The sequence below is a fragment of the Trachemys scripta genome, chromosome 10 (assembly GCF_013100865.1).
Source record: "Trachemys scripta elegans isolate TJP31775 chromosome 10, CAS_Tse_1.0, whole genome shotgun sequence".
NCBI classification, from domain to species: Eukaryota; Metazoa; Chordata; order Testudines; family Emydidae; genus Trachemys; species Trachemys scripta.
In genome coordinates this window covers 38,975,993-38,996,491 of record NC_048307.1, presented here as the reverse complement: position 1 = coordinate 38,996,491, position 20,499 = coordinate 38,975,993, and the positions used below count along the sequence as shown (strand labels likewise).

Below are 20,499 nucleotides of genomic sequence, written 5' to 3'. Positions count from 1 at the left end.
AAAAATTTTTTTTCTCCTTTCTAGCTGCTTGGAAAGCAGAGCTGAAGGTAGATGCATATCTTATCTCTCCTTGCCTGAAGGCAGAGGTGTTAAGTTTTTTTTAAACAAGGGTCTTTGTTAAAGAGAAGGGCTCAATCAATGAGCAAACAGCTGGTAAAAGGAATTTACAAGCTGAATTGTTTTTTTTTTTCTTTCTACTCGGGGATAGCTAGTTAGAAAGTCTCTTACCTCAGCAGCAGCCTGAGCTGAGTGCATCCCAGTTTCAGTCAACTGCAGAGGGGTGTGGCCCAGCACAAGAAAACAGGAAAATGACTACCAAAGAAGTAGCTAACAAAATAGAACTGGCCAGACTAGAAGCAGAAGAAAATGAAAAAAAAATCAGAGACTGGTTCAATTAAAAAAACTCAAGCAAGAAGTTGAAGAGAAAGCCAAAGAGGAGGCCCACAAGAGAGCTATGGAGCTGAGAGAAAAAGAGATGAAGCATGAACTGGAATTAGCACGGGCTAGGCCGGATACAACAGCCAATCCTAACAACCCCTCTCCAGGTACCACTTCCCATCCCAGAAAATTCCCCACCTACAAGGCAGGCGATGATACTGAGGCCTTCTTAGAAAATTTTGAAAGGGCCTGCCTTGGATACAGCATCACTACAGACCAGTACATGGTAGAGCTGAGGCCGCAGCTCAGTGAACCCTTAGCAGAGGTGGCGGCTGAAATGCCTAAGGAACACATGAACAGTTATGACACCTACTTCTACTCCTCTCCAGCTCAGACAGGGGCGAGGTGGTGGGAGTTAGCACCGGTGAAGCACAGCACTTTGCAGCTGTTACAATGGTAAGGGCAACTGTCTAGCAGAAGGTGAAGGGAACCTGTTAATTCAGGTGCATAGTAAGCTGAGTCCACCAGCTCTGCAGTAGACTAAGTTTGGGTGATGGTTCAACCCACTCTGGTGCTGCACCACCCTGAGGTACCAGCAGTGGTGCTCTGCGGCTACTGAGCACTTCTGCAATGAAAGGGAAATCTTTATGGCCTGCTGGAGGGAGGGAAACCTCACAAAACAAGATAAAGGGGGAACAAAGCGCTGAGTTTTGATCTGTTTTTAGTAAATTTATTTACCTCTGTAGGGTCAAATGTATACTGCTGATTTCCTTCTCAGCAAGTCCTAGTCCTTTAGTAAGAGGGCCCCAGTATGAAGAGCGCTCGCTGGAGTGAATTATCTCTTGGTGTGACAGAGCACTGAATATTACAGCCAGGCAGCCACTCAGTTTTATGTCCTTGTCTTTCCTATGATGAACTAATGACTGCTGCTTGTCAGGGCCATGGCAAAAGCTACAGTTCATGGCTGATGGTCCTTTTGGATCTCTGCATTAAGTGAGCATCAGAAGCCCCAGCACTGAATGCTCTGGGTGCCTCGCTCCCTACAAATTTCCTTAACCTCAGGATCTCCTGCTTGTACCTGAAAGAAACATAGGTTACAAAGAAAAGCAATGTCAACCTTGCATCAGCTGCGGTCATAAGAACCCTGCTGACGACTGAGATTGTAAAGCCAATGTGAGACTGAAGTCAAGTTCCCAAACACTATCCAGACAGGGGGAAAACTACAGCTAAGGGTAATGCTAGATTTGTCCCAACCTGTCATGTGAACTAATACCTAGGAACTCAGCCAAGGGATTCCATCAGCAACAAGCCTGGGAGTTACACCAGTTATGACTTTGGTCCTCTGTTTTTAAGAGCAATTGGTTGCAGTTGTACAAGCTGTGTAATAGCGCCTCCTGATGGTGGCAGCACTAGCAGCTTTTCTCCCTTGTTGTGGCTGTGATGAACCAGTGGTTGACAGCCGACATGTTAAGAGTTGCAAAATGGAAAGGCTTTGAATTCTAGACAGTCTTCCCCACTCACCCCCCTCCTTAGCCTCCTACACAGCTTTCATCATCCCCAGGGTGGGCTGCAGCCCAGAGGAAGGAAATATTATGCCTTGGAAAGGACAGATGCAAACTCCCTTGATCGTGCTGAGTTACTGAGACAGCCAGCTGCTCACAAGCTGGATTCACTTTCAAACATTAGCTGGGTTGCGCTGTGGGAAGGCAGCAGTTATCACAGTATTCACCAGCCCTGGAAGTAAGCCTTGTGCATGGAGCAAGGGACAGATGAAGGGATCCCCATCTCACCTTGCAAGATGCTTATCTACATATTCCTGCAGCTCCAGCACCTGCTCTTCTGCCACAATTGCCCGAGTGAGTAGCTGGCTTCTCTCCTTCTCCAGATCTTCCTAGGGGGCAAAAATAACAAGGAGAGAACAAGAAGTGATAAGGGAGTGCTTTGGGGGAGGCACTGGACTGGTGCTACCTCTCCCCTCTGAAGTGGTCATCAACTCAGAGGCTGCTGAATTTCTCATGCACTCTGACAGGTTTCAGAGTAGCAGACGAGTTAGTCTGTAGCTGCAAAAAGAACAGGAGTACTTGTGGCACCTTAGAGACTAACAAATTTATTTGAGCATAAGCTTTTGTGAGCTACAGTGAAGTGGGCTGTAGCCCACGAAAGCTTATGCTCAAATAAATGTGTTAGTCTCTAAGGTGCCACAAGTACTCCTGTTCTCATACACTCATCCTCCAGCCCTGAGATTTCTGGGAATTAAGCTAAATAAGATGCCTGATTAACTGAAAATCAGAACAACATTCAGACACATGAGCTTCCCAAAGAGCCAAACTACAGGTGTTCAGTGCCCTGAAAACAATGACATCCTGCCATTGCAGCCAGCTTGGAGACACTGTCAGGTGCATTGAGATGGGCTTGGAGGGGAGGTGCTGTTTAATATCAAAGCCTCTGGTTACACGACTATCAGGAAAGTGCTAAATCCAGTCCTAAGACACCCCTAGTTATCCCCAGACAACTGCCTCACAACCTACTCTCTCCACTAGGGCGGTGTGGGGATTGGTAGTGTGGCTTCCAGATGTACAGCATTGGAATGTATATGACCTCCATCCCCTTCCCTGGCAAGAGTTTTTAAAGAGATCTTCCCTTTATAATTATAATCTCCGGCTCTTATCTAGTGCTTTTCATCAGTAGATCTCAAAGTATTTTACAAAGGAGTATCATTATCCCCATTTTACAGCTGGGAAAACTGAGGCACAGAGTGGTGCTATGACTTCCCCAAGGTCACCCAGCAGGCCAGTGGCCAACCCGGCATCTCTCCTGAGGTTTTAGTCCAGTGCTCTATCTGCTAGGCTACACTGCTTCCCTCCTTTAGTCCTTGTCTAAATGAATTTAAAAAAAAAAAAAAAACAATCATGTGACCACAGTGTTATGTGATTTCTCCTAACTTGTATGGACAGAAGAAATGATAGGAAAACATGTTTTTCTTCAGTGTCTATAGCTAATCCAGGCTAGGAAATTGAAGCCCTGCTGCAAATGCTTTCAGCAGTTGTCCCCCCCTAACCCAGCACTGAAAGTGATTAAAGTGCTAGAGTACTGCAGGCAACAGTGTTTCAGAAACTGCTTGGGGTATCTACGACAGCCTTTCCTCCTGAACATTTCCCTTCTTTGTATTCGCCAGTGGTAGTAATAAAGGGAGTGCTAGTGTTTTTAACTGCCATGCCAACCAACCCTGCTCAGGGCAAATCTAGACAACATGGTGGTAAAACTGCCAGCTTGTCCACTGCCAGTGGTGTTATCTCCCAGTGGAGCTGCACTGCTGCTGGTGCACAGATAGGAAATGTTATGGAAGAGCTCCAGCAGGTAGCAGCATGTTAGATCAAGAAAAGCATCTGTCCTTGGAATGAACATGTAATGGTAATGGTGGCTGTTATAAACATACAGTTAAGGGTAGCATAAAATTCCTCCTTTACCTGTAAAGGGTTAAGAAGCTTAAATAACCTGGTTGGCACCTGATCAAAAGGACTAATGAGGGGAGAAGATACTTTTAAATTGCGGGGGAAGGTTTTTGTTTTGTGTTTCTTTGTGGTTTTTTGGGGTTAGCGAGGAATTCGGGCAGGGAAAATACATTTTTTTAAGCCATACCTGAACTAAGCATTTAAGATTACAAATTGTAAGTAATAGGAAGGAAACGCTTTAAATTATTTTTTGTTTTAGCTTGTGAATTGTTTTTATGCTAAGAGGAAGGTTTATTTTTGTTTTTTTGTAACTTTAAAGTTTTGCCTAGAGGGGATTTTTTTGTGTTTTGAATTTTATTTCCCTGTAAAATTACTTTTTATTTTGATTTTACAGAGGTGCTTTTTTAACTTTTTTTTTTTTTTAATAATAAAGTTTTGTTTTTTTAAGAATTTGATTGGTTTTTAGTGTTCTAAAAATCCAAGGGTTTGGTTTGTGCTTACCTTGTTAACCTATTTGGTTGGTATATTATTTTTAAGCCTTTCCAGGAAAAGGGATGAAGGGCTTGGGGGCGATTGGGGGAGGTCCCAGATGACTGGAGAAAAACTAATGTAGTGCCCATCTTTAAAAAAGGGAAGGAGGAGGATCTGGGGAACTACAGGCCAGTCAGCCTCACCTAAGTCCCTGGAAAAATCATGGAGCAGGTCCTCAAGGAATCAATTATGAAACACTTAGAGGAGAGGAAAGTGATCAGGAACAGTCAACATGGATTCACCAAGGGGAAGTCATGCCTGACTATCCTAATTGCCTTCTATGATGAGATAACTGGCTCTGTGGATGAGGGGAAAGCACTGGATGTGTTATTCCTTGACTTTAGCAAAGCTTTTGATACGGTCTCCCACAGTATTCTTGCCGCCAAGTTAAAGAAGTATGGGCTGGATGAATGGACTGTAAGGTGAATAGAAAGCTGGCTAGATCGTCGGGCTCAACGGGTAGTGATCAATGGCTCCATGTCTAGTTGGCAGCCGGTTTCAAGCGGAGTGCCCCAAGGGTTGGTCCTGGAGCCGGTTTTGTTTAATATCTTTATTAATGATCTGGAGGATGGTGTGGACTGCACTCTCAGCAAGTTTGCAGATGACACTAAACTAGGAGGTGTGGTAGATACACTAGAAGGTAGGGATCGGATACAGAGGGACCTAGACAAATTAGAGGATTGGGCCAAAAAAAACCTGATGAGGTTCAACAAGGACAAGTGCAGAGTTCTGCACTTAGGACGGAAGAATCCCATGCACTGCTACAGACTAGGGACCGAATGGCTAGGTAGCAGTTCTGCAAAAAAGGACCTAGGGGTCACAGTGAACAAGAAGCTGGATATGAGTCAACAGTGTGCTCTTGATGCCAAGAAGGCTAACGACATTTTGGGCTGTGTAAGTAGGGGCATTGCCAGCAGATCGAGGAACGTGATCGTTCCCCTTTATTCGACATTGGTGAGGCCTCATCTGGAATACTGTGTCCAGTTTTGGGCCCCACACTACAAGAAGGATGTGGAAAAATTGGAAAGAGTCCAGCGGAGGGCAACAAAAATGATTAGGGGTCTGGAGCACATGACTTATGAAGAGAGGCTGAGGGAACTGGGATTGTTTAGTCTCCAGAAGAGAAGAATGAGGGGGGATTTGATAGCAGCCTTCAACTACCTGAAGGGGGTTCCAAAGAGGATGGAGCTGTTATCAGTGGTGGCAGATGACAGAACAAGGAGCAATGGTCTCAAGTTGCAGTGGGGGAGGTCCAGGTTGGATATTAGGAAACACTATTTCACTAGGAGGGTGGTGAAGCACTGGAATGCGTTACCTAGGGAGGTGGTGGAGTCTCCTTCCTTGGAGGTTTTTAAGGCCCAGCTTGACAAAGCCCTGGCTGGGATGATTTAGTTGGGGATTGGTCCTGCTTTGAGCAGGGGGTTGGACTAGATGACCTCCTGAGGTCCCTTCCAACCCTGATATTCTATGATTCTATGATTTTGGGGAAATAGGAACTTCAAGTGGTTCTTTTCCTGAATTTTTGTTTAATTTACTTGGTGGTGGCAACAATACCCATTCAAGGACAAGGAAGGATTTGTGCCTTGGAAAAGTTTTTAACCTAAGCTGGTGAAATAAGCTTAGGGAGTCTTTTATGTGGGTCCCCATATTTATACCCCAGAGTTTAGAGTGGGGAGGGAGTGGGCAACCAGCGGTTGCTCTTTGCCTACAGGGCTGTATCACATCCCAGTTTAGAGTTTTCACCATTTGAACTTGTGTATGGCCACGAGGTTAAGGGGCCATTACAGTTGGTGAAGCAGCAATGGGAGGGGTTTACGCCTTCTCCAGGAACTAACATTCTGGACTTTGTAAACAACCTACAAAACACCCTCCGAACCTCTTTAGCCCTTGCTAGAGTAAACCTAAAAGATGCTCAGGAAGAGAAAAAAGCCTGGTATAATAAACATGCCAGAGAGCGTTCCTTCAAAGTAGGGGACCAGGTCATGGTCTTGAAGGCGCTCCAGGCCCATAAAATGGAAGCATCGTTGGAAGGGCCATTTACGGTCCAAGAGCGCCTGGGAGCTGTTAACTGTCTCATAGCATCCCCCACCTCAAACCTAAAGCCTAAAGTGTACCCCATTAATTCTCTAAAGCCCTTTTATTCCAGAGAATTAAAGGTTTGTCAGTTTACAGCCCAGGGAAGAGATGACGCTGAGGGCCTAAAAGTGTCTACTACGAAGGAAAAGGTGACAGTGGCGTGGAAGAGGTGAACCTCTCCATGCCCTTGGACGTATGCAGCGACAGCAGATAAAGGAGCTATGCACTAGCTTTGTGCCGATGTTCTCAGCCACTCCAGGACGGACCGAACGGGCATACCACTACATTGACACAAGTAATGCTCACCCAATTAGAGCCCAACATTACTGGGTGTTTTCTCAAGCCAAAACTGCTATAGAACGGAAGATCCAGGACATGCTACAAATGGGTGTAATCCACCCCTCTAACAGTGCACGGGCATCTCCAGTGGTTCTAGTTCCCAAATCAGATGGGGAAATACGCTTTTGCGTGGACTGCTGTAAGCTAAGTGCTGTGACTTGCCCAGACAACTATTCAATGCCATGCACAGATAAGCTATTGAAGAAACTGGAAGGTGCCCAGTTCATCTCTACCTTAGACTTAACCAAGGGGTACTGGCAAGTACCACTAGATGAATCCGCCAAGGAAAGGTCAGCCTTCATCACCCATGTAGGGCTGTATAAATTTAATGTGCTCCCTTTTGGGCTGCAAAATGCACCCGCCACCTTCCAAAAACTTGTAGATAGTCTCCTAGTGGAATTGGGAGAATCTGTAGTCGCCTACTTTGACGATGTGCCCATCTTTTCTGATTCATGGGCAGAACACCTAAAGCATCTACAAAAAGTCTTCAAGTGCTTAAGAGAGGCAGGACTAACTGTTAAGGCTAAGTGTCAAATAGGCCTAAACAAAGTAACTTACCTTGAACACCAAGTGGGCCAAGGAACTATCAACCCCTACAGGCCAAAGTTAATGCTATCCAAAAGTGGCCTGTCCCAAAGTCAAAAAAAAAACAAAACGGTCCAATCCTTCTTAGGCTTGGCCGGATATTGCAGGCGATTTGTACAGCACTACAGCCAAATCGCCGCCCCACTGACAGACCTAACCAAAAAAAAGCAGCCAAATGCAGTTCAGTGAACTAAAAAGTGTCAAAAGGCCTTTAACCAGCTTAAAGTGACACTCAGGTCTAACTCTGTGCTAAGGGCCCCAGATTAACAAACCTTTCATAGTACAGTACAGACCCGTTTACGCGCGGATGTCATGAGTCAAGCCATCACGACTGCGTGTTAATGGACCACGGGTTAAGAGGGCCATGCTGAAATATCTTAAGATATCTACACACACACACACACACACACACACACACATAATTATCTAGGATTACATACATATTCACAGCGTCCCAAATACTGCAGGCCTATCTGTTAATGGCGCTTTACAAGAATATAAATTCAAATGTGTAATCCAATAAAAACATTATTATTACTACACGGGGTGAAAGTAACTCAAGACCCTTACTGGTATGGGGCGGGGGCGGCTCTGGCCCCCGGAAGGGGCGGGGCCTCATGTGGAAGGGGAGGGGCTAGGGGTCAGCATCCCTCAGCCAGCCCTTCCAGGCTGCCTGGTCCATGCCGCCCGGGGTTCCCATGGTGATTTAAAGGGCGGCGTCCGGAGCCCCAAGCAGTTTTAAATTGCCGGCCCCAGGGCAGCTGCTCCCTTTGCCCCCCCCGCTCGTGATCGGCCAAGGGGGGGGGGGGGCAAAAGGGGAAGGTACCTTAAAGCGCTGCAGAGTCCTTTGCCACGGTAGCGCTTTAACGTTGCTGCGCCGCTTCCCCCCCCCCCCCCCCCGTTGGCGGCACAGCGCTGCCTCGGCAAAGGACCATCGCTTTAATGTCCCTGCCCTTTTTGCCTCCCCCATCGGCGGCCCTCTGGTAGGGTCCCTGCTGGCAGCAACGTTAAAGCGCTGTCACGGTGTTCGGGGAGATTTTGGCAAACAAATAAAGTGCCTAAACCACTATTGTGTATTACTAACAGTAGTCAAGTTAACAGGCCATACTGAACCATTCTTGCTTATTGCTAACAAAAATAGCGAAGTCGGCAGGTCGTAAATTGGTCATACAGCAGCCTCAGTGTAACCAGACAGGAGGGGCGGGGGTTTTGGGTGCCACAGACAGGACAGCTTGACCCCACACCCTTCCTGCTAAGAGTGTTAAAATTGCTGATGCATGTATTGTAGAAAAACAAGAAGTCTGTTTATATGTACCCCCGGGAACGTTTGTCAGGGCCCAAAGGCATGAACACTCTGGAAAAAAAAATATATATATATCTCTGGTTAATTGGCAATCATAAGGTGTCTGACCTTTTAACCCTACTTGCTTAGCAAGTTTTCTTTAAGGGATATCTCATTGTATTACTAATGTATAAATAAGGGGAAAAAGTTTGAGGTAATTGGATTTCTCAGGAGGGGCTCTTCAGGGACGCTCCCTCTGGACACATCTTCGGGTTCCCACCAGCAGACGGAAGCCTGGCCAGCTGAAGCCTGTCACAGTGCCACTCGAAAGCCACACTCAGCTTCGGTAATTATCGAGGGTTGGGGGTGTTTCACTAACCTGTTGCGGATGTGTGTAAGTGCTTGAGACTAAGTAAAGTTTAGCTTTAAGTAAAAGCACTTGTGTTGTCCTGTTTGTGCCAGCCAGCCATCAGTTGGACGGCTGTGTCTCCCTTGATTTATTTCTTAATACCACCTCGCACAGAATAAAAGTTACTGAGAGCTTTGGGTTCAAAGAACCCCGGGTAACAGCGGCAGTGCTTTAAGGGCAGTCCTTTGCCGCGGCAATGCTTTGAGGATCCTTAAAGTGCTGTCGCAGCAAAGGACCGTCCTTAAAGCGCTTCTGAGGCAATGCTTTAACATTGCTGCCCCTTCCACCCTCCCCCTGTCAGCAGTAAAGACGTACAACACGTTTCCGCTCTGCACTTCCTGTCAATTTCTATGTCAGTGAGTTAGTGAGCAAATCTGTAGCGCTACATAGCAAGTTCCTGTACCGCGTGTTAACGAGTCTCATGTGTTAAATAGATAGCACTGGGAGGCATGGTGCTACCATGCGTTAAGCGGATTCGCATGTAAACGGGTCTGTACTGTAACCACAGATGCGTCTGAGCGTGGTGTGGGAGCCGTTTTAATGAAGGAAGGACCAAATCAAAACATCCTGTCGTGTTTCTCGCAAAAAACTGTCTGAAAGGAGAAGCCACTGGTCAATCAGGAAAAAGGAATGTTACGCCATTGTGTACGCTCTGGAAAAGCTATGCCTATACATTTGGGGACGGTGTTTCCAACTGCAAACTGACCAGGCTGCGCTGAAGTGTCTTCATACCATCAAGAACAATAACAAAAGACTTCTTCGGTGAAGTTTAGCTCTCCAAGATTTTAATTTTAAAATACAACACATTTCAGGAGCTTCTAACAAAGTGGCTGATACACTCTCCCGTGAAAGTTTCCCAAAATGAACTGGTTAAAATCATCCTTAAAATGTGAAAAATGTTGTTCGTTTTTATATAATCAGTAGTATATCTAAAGATGCATGTGTCTTATTAACTCTGTTTTCTCCTAGAGCTCCAGGAAAAAAATCACAGCCAGTGTGGAGCAGGCTGTCCAGCACTGTCTATGATTTGGGGGACATGTCATAAACATACAGCTAAGGATAGCATAAAATCCCTCCTTTACCTGTAAAGGGTTAAGAAGCTCAAATAACCTGGGTTGGCACCTGACCAAAAGGACCAATATGGGGAGAAGAGACTTTCAAATCTGTGTGGGAAGGTTTTTGTTTTGTGTTCCTTTGTGTTCTCTCTGAGGAATCAGGGCAGGGAAAATACATCTCCCAAAGCCATACCTGAACTAAGCATCTAAGATTACGTTAGATTATCTTTTGGTTTAGCTTGTGAATTGTCCCTATGCTAAGAGGAAGGTTTATTCCTGTTTTTTTTTTTTTGTAACTTTAAAGTTTTGCCTAGAGGGGAATCCTCTGTGTTTTGAATCTTATTACCCTGTAAAATTACTTTCCATCCTGATTTTACAGAGATGCTTCTTTTACTTTTTTCTTTATAATAAAGTTCTGTTTTTTTAAGAATCTGATTGGTTTTTAGGGTCCTAAAAACCCAAGGGTCTGGTCTGTGCTCACCTTGTAAACCTATTCGGTTGGTATATTATTCTCAAGCCTCCCCAGGAAAAGGGGTGAAGGGGGTTGGGAGGATATTTTGCAGAAACAGGAACTCCTTTTCCTAAATCTTTGTCTAACTCACTTGGTGGTGGCAGCAGTACCCATCCAAGGACAAGGAAGGATTTGTGCCTTGGAAGGGTTTTTAACCTAAGTTGGTGGAATATAAGCGTAGGGGGTCTTTCATGTGGGTCCCCACATCTGTACCCCAGATTCAGAGTGGGGAGGGAACCCTGACAGTGGCAGTGACCATTACAATTGCAGAAGTGCTTTGGCTATGCTTAGCCCTCTTTTCAGTCTGCCTCAGAACAGAAAGCATTTTACCTGCGTGGTATGTGTGAAATCCCGGAGCTGCTTCCTGATCTCTGCCCAGCCCTCCTCATCCAGCTTACTAGAATAGAGCAGCAGATGTTAATTACAATCATATATACAAAGCCAGACCATCCCTAAACCATGGGGCTCAGCATGGCCACCAGACATGCTACTGCCTTTTCAGCACCCCAGAACACATAAATTTCAGATCATCTTCCAGAATGATTCCCTGTATGGCTGCAGAGCACATCTCTGTTCCTTCACCTACCTGGGCAATGAGAGTCACAGGTCCTACAACCTGGATCTCTGCTGGGGTGGCTGGATTTGCCCTTATTTACATCAAACAGACATGAGAAGGTGCAGAAATAATCATTAACCTGACTCAGTAGGGCTGAACTTTGTGGGGAAAGAGGTGAGAGGCACAACAAATCAATAGCGTAGCTAGTGGGGTTCAGGGGAAGCGGCCGCTTCCCCTGACCACACTCCCCAAAAGTGGCACCTGCGGAATGGGGCCATGGGCTGGCTCCCGGCACTCCGGCCGGCCGGCAGAATGGGGCCGCAGGCTGGCCTGCTGGCTCCCGCCTCCCGGCGCTCCGGCCAGCCGGCAGAACGGGGCCACGGACTCCCAGCGCTCTGGCCGGGACTCCGGCCCTGAGAGCATGGCCGGGGGTCTCGGTGCCCCGGATAGCGCTCCGGATGGGGAAGTGGGGTGGCCCTGCGCATGCGCCGCTCCGTCTTTCGGCAGCATTTCGGTGCATGCGCAGAGCCGCCAAAATGCCACCAAAGGACCGGCGCCTTTTTTCTCTGCTGCTCCTCCTCGGCTGCAACCCTGGCTACACCACTACAACAAATGCCAAACACTAGGGCACGGCTACACTCGAAACTCCAAAGCGCTTCCGCGGGAGCACTCCCCCAGCAGCGCTTTGAAGTGCGAGTGTGGTCACAGCGCCAGCGCTGGGAGAGAGTTCTCCCAGCACTGCAGGTACTCCACCTCCCCGAGGGGATTAGCTTACAGCACTGGGAGAGCAGCTCCCAGCGCTGAGGCACTGTTTACACTGGTGCTTTACAGTGCTGTAACTTGCTGCGCTCAAGGGGGTGTTTTTTTCACTGTGAAGTGCCAGTGTAGCCATAGCTCGCACTTAATTCTTTTTGTGCTTCTGCACAAATCCACTCATTCTAATGTGGAGTGTAAAAAACAGTGACAGATGAGCTAATTTTGAAGAAAGGCAGCCAAGCCATGGGAAAGTTCTTCCTATTCTGTCCTGGGCTGAATAAGCAAAATATAGGTCACATCTGATGGCCAGGGGATTTTGATTATATAGAAAGAATGGTATGAACTGAGGAATGCATTGTGTTCAAACTCTGTAGCCCATATATAAGTTAAAGACTTAATTGGGACTGAAAGAGCTCCCTCTGGTGTCTGTGTTAACTGGGAAAAATAGATGACTTTCTGGAAGAAGGGGACTGTAATTTTATATAAGTAAAATTGTTAAGAGATCAAAAATAACAGCAAAATACATATGTCTAAATAGTAATGGGAAATACAGCAATGACTCTCAGTGAAACAACTCTGTTAACTACATGCATTTGCAATGTTGTAGCTGTATTGGTCTCAGGATATGAGACACAAGGTGGGGCAGTGAGGTAACTTCTCAACAGAAGTTCATCCAATAAAAAAATATTTCCTCACCCCCTTTGTCTCTCACAATGTGCATTGTCAGGCTAGTAACAGGAGGGAGATCGTGGCAAGGATGTAAACATCAAGATACAGAAAATAAACGTCATTACAAGTGTGGATAGAACACAAGCTTCTAAAATAAACTTAACAGGAAGATTCATCACTAAGGTCCAGATTCTGCTACTTTTGTCCCTTATTCCTCAAGTAGTCCCATTGCAATGAATGGATGCACTCAAGGATTAAAGTACTGCTCAGCATGGGAAACAGTGGCAGAATCTGGCATAGAGCTCCACATGGACTCCTCCTGAGGGTCGAAATGACAGTCTGGACCTATACATAGAATGCTTCCGCCGATGTGCACAGGCAGAAATTGTGGAAAAACAACATTGCTTGCCTCATACTTAAGTCGTGCAGAACGCAATGCCATCCACAGCCTCAGAAACCACCCTGACATTATCATCAAAGAGGCTGATAAAGGAGGTGCTGTTGTCATCATGAACAGGTCTGACTACTAGAAGGAGGCTGCCAGACAACTCTCCAATACCAAATTCTACAGGCCACTTTCCTCAGATCCCACTGAGGAATACACTAAGAAACTGCACCATCTACTCAGGACACTCCATACACTAACACAGGAACAAATCAACATACCCTTAGCGCCCCGACCGGGGTTATTCTATCTACTACCCAAGATCCACAAACCTGGAAATCCTGGACGCCCCATCATCTCGAGCATTGGCACTGTCACTGAAGGACTGTCTGGATATGTGGACTCCCTACTCAGACCCTACGCCACCAGCACTCCCAGCTATCTCCATGACACCACCAATTTCCTGAGAAAACTACAATGCATTGGTGACCTCCCAGAAAACACCATCCTAGCCACCATGGATGTAAAGGCTCTCTACACAAACATCCCACACACAGATGGAATACAAGCTGTCAGGAACAGTATCCCTGATGATGACACAGCACAACTTGTTGCTGAGCTCTGTGACTCACGCACAATTATTTCAAATTTGGTGACCATATATATCTCCAGATCAGTTGCACCGCCATGGGCACCCGCATGGCCCCACAATATGCCAACATTTTTATGGCTGACCTGGAACAACGCTTCCTCAGCTCTTGTCCACTCAAGCCCCTTCTCTACCTACACTACATTAATGACATCTTCATCATCTGGACCCATGGGAAGGAGACCCTGGAAGAATTCCACCATGATTCCAACAGCTTCCACCCCACCATCAACCTCAGCCTGGACCAATCTACATGGGAGGTCCACTTCCTAGACACCACAGTACAAATAAGCGATGGCCACATTAACACCACCCTATACCAAAAACCCACCAACCGCTACGCCTACCTTCATGCCTCCAGTTTCCACCCCGGACACACCACACGATCCATCATCTACAGCCAAGCGCTGAGGTACAACCGGATCTGCTCCAACCCCTCAGACAGAGGCCAACACCTACAAGATCTTCACCAAGCATTCTCAAAACTACGATACCCACAAGGAAATAAAGAAACAAAATCAACAGAGCCAGACGTGTACCCAGAAGCCTCCTGCTACAAGACAGGCCCAAAAAAGAAACCAACAGAACTCCACTGGCCATCATCTACAGTCCTCAGCTTAAACCTCTCCAACACATCATCAGTGATCTACAACCCATTCTGGACAATGATCCCTCACTTTCACAGACCTTGGGAGGCAGGCCAGTCCTCGCCCACAGACAACCCGCCAACCTTAAGCATATTCTTACCAGCAACCACGCAGCGCACCATAACAACTCTAACTCAGGAACCAACCCATGCAACAAACCTCGATGCCAACTCTGCCCACATATCTACACCAGCAACACCATCACTGGACCTAACCAGATCAGCTACAACATCACCGGCTCATTCACCTGCACGTCCACCAATGTTATATATGCCAGCAATGCCCCTCTGCTATGTACATTGGCCAAACTGGACAGTCACTACGCAAGAGGATAAATGGACACAAGTCAGATATCAGGAATGGCAATATACAAAAACCTGTAGGAGAACACTTCAACCTCCCTGGCCACACAATAGCAGATGTAGAGGTAGCCATCTTACAGAAAAAAAACTTCAGGACCAGACTCCAAAGAGAAACTGCTGAGCTCCAGTTCATTTGCAAATTTGACACCATCAGATCAGGATTAAACAAAGACTGTGAATGGCTATCCAACTACAGAAGCAGTTTCTCCTCCCTTGGTGTTCACACCAACTGCTAGCAGAGCACCTCACCCTCCCTGATTGAACTAACCTCGTTATCTCCATACTGATTTATACCTGCCTCTGGAAATTTCCATTACTTGCATCTGATGAAGTGGGCATTCACCCACGAAAGCTTATGCTCCAATACTTCTGTTAGTCTTAAAGGTGCCACAGGACCCTCTGTTGCTTTTGGCATAGAGCTAGCGCTCATTTCTAGAGACACTTGGTAACCATGTAGCTTAGGGTCTGACTGATTCAGAAGGGTTACATATTTGGGTCTCTTTAAAACTGAATTTCTGTTTGAAATATGTCACACTAGAGACTCCATGGATAAGGCTTTAAAACAGTTTATATTATAAACTGAATTCTCTCATTCACACAACCCAATTTCCTGGGGGTGGGGGAGGTAGGGGGCCAGGAAGGGATGACTTCCACCTACCATTTCTCACGTGAAGTCATTCATAGAAAAGTGTTCAGGAAAGTGTCAGATTAATTGGACAAATATTCTGGTTGATAAAGGTTCGTATCCCACCCTCATCACCGGGGGATCTGAGCACTTTCCAGTGGCACATTAAGAAATTTTAACTAATGTTTATCACATGTCTGTTCTCTCATCCTCTTCCCAAGGAGAGAATTGGGTGTGTAGTGTAGTGTTCTGCTGTGTTAGGGTTTTTACAAGAATGAGATGTTGAAGAGGTGGGAATTTTTTCTGAAAATTATTCTCTCTTCTGTCCACTCAGAACTCCAAAGCAGCTTCATCTAAGAACTCCTAGCTTCTGTTATACTCTAATCTGCAGTGACAATAGTGCATGGGACACCTTGACCAAGCTGGAGCATAAAAGCTGTTAGTCATTAGAGACCGAGCCTGAGATACTGCCCTGCCCTGGTGCCACTATGTAGACCTGTTCAAAGGAAGTGCCAAGTGCATGTGAAATGATAACAAATCAGATGACTAGTGTTTTACGCCCACTTTGTCCTAGTGTCAATGACTGCATAAGGAATAAGGCAACAGAGAAACAGGCCCTGAATTTGTTGGTCTTATATGTAATAGCTTTAGGGAGGGATGTAGTCCAAGCTCCACTATGTGTAATCTAAGCTTTCATTGGGGAAAAAAAAAATATTTCTAGCCCTCTGTGTTGGGAAGAGAGTCCTCTATGCTTACAAGTTTATCAGGGTGACGTTACCAAAAAACAATAGGCTATTTATGGTGGAAAAATTGTAGTCCCTATAAGTTACTCTCCCTCTCCCCTCATCTGCCAATCATCAGAATTGCTACTGATTCTTCAAGTTCCGCATAGCAAGTATCTTTAAACACATACCCATATCGTGGCAGTACTGAGGACAGCGGCAATGGCAGGCCCATCTCAGCCTGTACACTTCTCTGCTCTGGATTGCAGCATCTCTTCTTAGTTCCTGAGTCACTACTACTTCCTATCACTAGAGTCCTGCAAATCTGCGGCTATCCACTTTATATCCACGGACCATGTTTGTGGATTGGATGCGGATACAAACTTTGTATACGCACAGGGCTCTACCTATCACTGCTTCCTGGAAAGATGGATCCCTTAGAGAGAAGTGGGGACAGTGTCCTCTGTAGACCCTAAGGACATGAGGCCATGTGTGTCTCCTGCAGCTAAAGTGCACCCTGCAGGAGGCATATTTCTAATCTTAACAGTTTTGTCCTAACATCTGTTTTCTTTCTGTGATCTAGGTAATTAAAGTCTCAGTAGTGAGGAAAGAAAGATAACTCAAAAACTATTTAATAAGTGACAAGAAACCAAATCTAGGAGGTACCAGATACAGTTGTGGCACACCTGCACCAGCCCCTACTCCACCCAAAACTTGCAAGCGTGTTCATGTACTGTGAGAAAGCAGAAACATGACTGCCCTGATTCTTTAAGGACACAAGTAGTCCCATTTAAATCAATGGAACTACAAGTATGATTAAAATTAGGGCCTCAATGGCTACCTCATTTCAAGACCAAGCATGCTGTACCTGACAAAAGAAGAAGTTACACACCTTGTGCAGTACCGATGGTTCTTCCAGATGTGTGTCCCTGTGGGTGCTCCACTCTAGGTGTCGGTGCGGCCCAGCGTTGGAGATTTCTCACAGCAGTACTCAGTCAGGGGAAGGGCGTGCACAGGAGTCATCTCATGCGGCCGTTGGCACCTCCTGTAGCACGTTCTCCTCTGACTGTCCCCTCTGTTCCTTCTCCACCACAGAGTTTGGCTGTGTGAACTCTGAAGTAGAGGGGAGGAGGGTGGGTAGTGGAGCACCCACAGGGACACACATCTCGAAGAACCATCGTTATTGCACAAGGTGAATAACTTCTTCGAGTGGTGTCCCTGTGAGTGCTCCACTCTAGGTGCTTGTAGAGCAGTACCCCACCATGGGTGGTAGGGGTTCAGAGTTATGTATAAGTGTGTGATGAGAGCACTGTGAGGCCAACAATAGAGTCTGAGACAAGGCCTTCGGTGATAGCGTAATGGTTTGCAAAAGTGTCCTCCGATGTCCAGATTGCAGCTGTACAAATATCTATTAAGGGGACATTGTTCAATAATGCAATTGATGTCGCTATGGCTCGCGTTGAGTGGGATCTGATGCCCACAGGGGGTTCTTAGTGATGCAGGTGGCAGCAAGTTTGAATACAGGTAGACCCCCATTTGGAGAGTCTCTGGGTCAATATTGTAGAGCCCTTGGAGTGCTGTGCTGTAGAGACGAATAGTCTTGGTGACTTGCAAAATGGTTTAGTTCTGTCCAAGTAGAAGGCTACAGCCCATCTGACATCTAGCATGTGCAACGTTGCCTCTCTAGAGTTGTTATGTGGCTTGGGATAGAAGGCAGGTAAGTATATGATTTGGTTAATATGAAAATTTGTAGCCACTTTGGTCAAGAATTTTGGGTGAGGACATAACATGATTTTGTCTTTGGTAAATACAGTGTACAGTGGTTCAGCCATCAATGCTCCTATTTTGCTGACACATCTTGCAGACGTGATTGCCACTAGGAATGTGACCTTCATTGACATATGTAGGAGTGAGCAGGTTGCTAGAAGTTCAAAGCGTGGTCTTGTGAGACATTTGAGCACAAGATTGAGATCCCATGGTGGTGCAGGTTGGCGTACTTCTGGGTACATGCTCTGTATATCTGCTAGGATATCTCTCTGGATGGAGAGTCAGGCCCTTGTTCTGGGACAGGAGGTCTGTCCAGAAAGGCAGCGGTTGTGGGGCACAGACTGCTAGACGTGAGAGGTATGGAAACCAAGTCTGTCTGGGTCATGTGGGGACAATGAGAATGATGTATGCTCTGTCGAGTCGTATCTTGCAGCTGACGTGTGGGATCAGCGGGAAGGCGTACATGAGTGACGCGTTTCACAGGATGAGGAAGGCATCCCCTAACGATCCCGGTGCCAGGCCTGCCCTGGAGCAAAATAGTGGACATTTGTCATTTGTTGCAGAGACAAAAAGGTCGATTACTGGGTGACCCCATTTTTGGAATATTGTGCCGAGAACACTGTTGTGGATTTCCCACTCGTGTTCTTGTGAGAAGTGCCTGCTGAGGTTGTCAGCTGTAGTGTTTTGGCACCCTGGTAGGTATGATGCTGTGAATGCAGAAGTTCCATAAATTCATGGCTTCTACGCATAGCGAGTGAGACCTGGCTCCTCCTTGGCGATTAATGTAAAACATGCACACCACATTGTCGGTGAGAATAGAGATTGAGGTTTCTTGTATGAGTGGGAGGAAGTGTCGGCATGCATTGTGTACTGCCTGTAGTTCCAGGAGATTGATATGTAGTCAGGTTTTCGTCGCAGACCACTTGCATTGTACATTGTGGTGACCCAAGTGGGTGCCCCAACCTATCAGGGAGGCATCTGTTGTAATAGTCACTGATGGGGGGGTCTTGTTGAAAGGGAATCCCGGAGCATACATTCCCTGGCTGTGTCCACCATTGTAGGGAGAGGATAACCCTTGGTGGTAGCGTCACATGTCTGTTAAGGAAGTGTTTGCTGGGTGCATAGCTCGTGCTCAACCAGTGCTGCAGACAGCACATGTGGAATTTGGCATACTTTACTATGAAAATCGTAGCTGCCATATGTCCCAGAATCTGAAGGCATGTCCTCACTGAAGTTTGTGGGCTGATGGTCACTGTGGAAATAAGATTGGTCAATGTAGTGAATCTGTGGTTTGGCAATATTGCCTTGGCTTGTATGGAGTCTAGGTCGGCTCCGATAAACTCCAATTGCTGGGTTGGTTCCAGGGTGGATTTCTTTTTGCTTATCTGTAGACCTAGCTGGTGAAATAGGTCTATTGTGGTCTTCAGCATGCCTGCCATTTGTCGATTGGCACCCTTGAGAAGGCAATCGTCCAAATAAGGGAAGATTATGACTTCTTTGCGTTGTAAATGTGCTGATACTACTGCGAGCATTTTTGAGAATACGTGGGGAGCAGTGGACAGTCCGAAGGGAAGGACCCTGTATTGGTAGTGGTTGGCTCCCACTGTGAACCACAGGAACTGTCTGTGGGCAGGATGTATTGTAATATGGAAGTATGCATCTTGGAGGTCGAGGGCTGCAAACCAGTCCCCCCCCGTCTAGCGCTGGGATTATTGTGGCCAGAGTGACCATTTTGAACCTGTGTTTGCATACGAACCTGTTGAGTTTTCGGCGATCTAAGATTGGTCTCCATCCCCCTCCTTTCTTCTCTGTCAGGAAATATTTGGAATAAAAACCCTTCCCTTGGTATTGATGTGGTACTGGTTCTACAGCACCCAGCAGTAGGAGGTGGTCTACTTCCTGTTGCAGAAGGTGCTCGTGAGAGGGGTCCCTGAAGAGGGATGGGGAAGGGGAGAGGGTTGGGAGGATGGCTGTGAAAGGAATGGTGTAGCCAGATTGTATGAGCTCCAAAACCCATTGATCTGTGGTTATTGCAGCCCAGGCATGGTAAAATGGGCATACGCAGTGACCAAAATTGTGGGATGGGGTATCTGTTGGCACTAGAGGCATGGGGAAGTCGTGCATAACCTTGACCAAGACTTCAAAATTGTGGCTTAGATGTAGATGGACAGACGGACGAGGCCTAGTTCTGTGGAGCTCGTTGTCTCTGAGCCCGTTGTTTGGGTCTGTTCTGAGTGAAGTATTGTGGTTGTTGACGGTTAAACAAGGTGTCTCGTGATCTCTGGTATGGTGTAAAACAAGGGCATTTGTTAGGCGGTTGGTGTATGCCTAGTGTATGCAGCATTGCTTGGGAGGCCTTCATGGTATGGAGGACGATGTCTGTTTGAGATGAGAATAGTTTATCCCTATCGAAGAGGAAGTCCTCCACTTTTAGCTGTAGTTCTTTTGGAATTCCTGAAGCCTGCAACCATGATGTTCTTCTCATAACTACAGCTGTTGTGGTTGTTCGGGCAGCTGTGTCTGCTACATCCATTGAGGCTTGCAGCGCTGTGCGGGCTATTAACTGACCCTCGTTGATGTTGAGTTGAGGATGTTTATGCTTGGGGAGGTCCTCCTCTGCACCAGGGTAGTCGGTGCCATGGAGGAGACTTGACATGTCAGCTCCGGTGCCACGTGTTGGGGCTCGGCAGGGGTCCTCTGAGGGATGGTGCCGGAGGAGCCCAGTGCCTCGTAAGTGCTCACT

At 46.6% G+C, this 20,499-nt stretch overlaps 2 protein-coding genes across 15 annotated transcripts in view; one reads left to right on the top strand and one right to left on the bottom strand.

Annotated features, from left to right (window-relative positions):
* Window positions 1–20,499, bottom strand: part of CCDC78 (coiled-coil domain containing 78) — an 87,478-nt gene that overhangs the window by 7,099 nt on the left and 59,880 nt on the right. For 6 of the 14 annotated variants that reach the window (XM_034782975.1, XM_034782979.1, XM_034782986.1 and 3 more), the window contains 2 exons: window positions 10,949–11,015; window positions 2,169–2,269 (listed from right to left, as the gene is read on the bottom strand). In XM_034782975.1, the coding sequence (XP_034638866.1) occupies window positions 2,169–2,269; window positions 10,949–11,015 (168 nt within the window). Of the gene's footprint in view, window positions 1–332; window positions 351–1,092; window positions 2,270–10,948; window positions 11,016–20,499 lie in introns of those variants that run through there. The other 8 variants (XR_004647324.1, XR_004647323.1, XM_034782985.1 and 5 more) reach the window with 6 other exon arrangements.
* The window catches only part of ANTKMT (adenine nucleotide translocase lysine methyltransferase), a 29,470-nt gene that overhangs the window by 8,030 nt on the left and 941 nt on the right, over window positions 1–20,499 (top strand). The gene's annotated exons all lie outside the window — the stretch shown is intronic.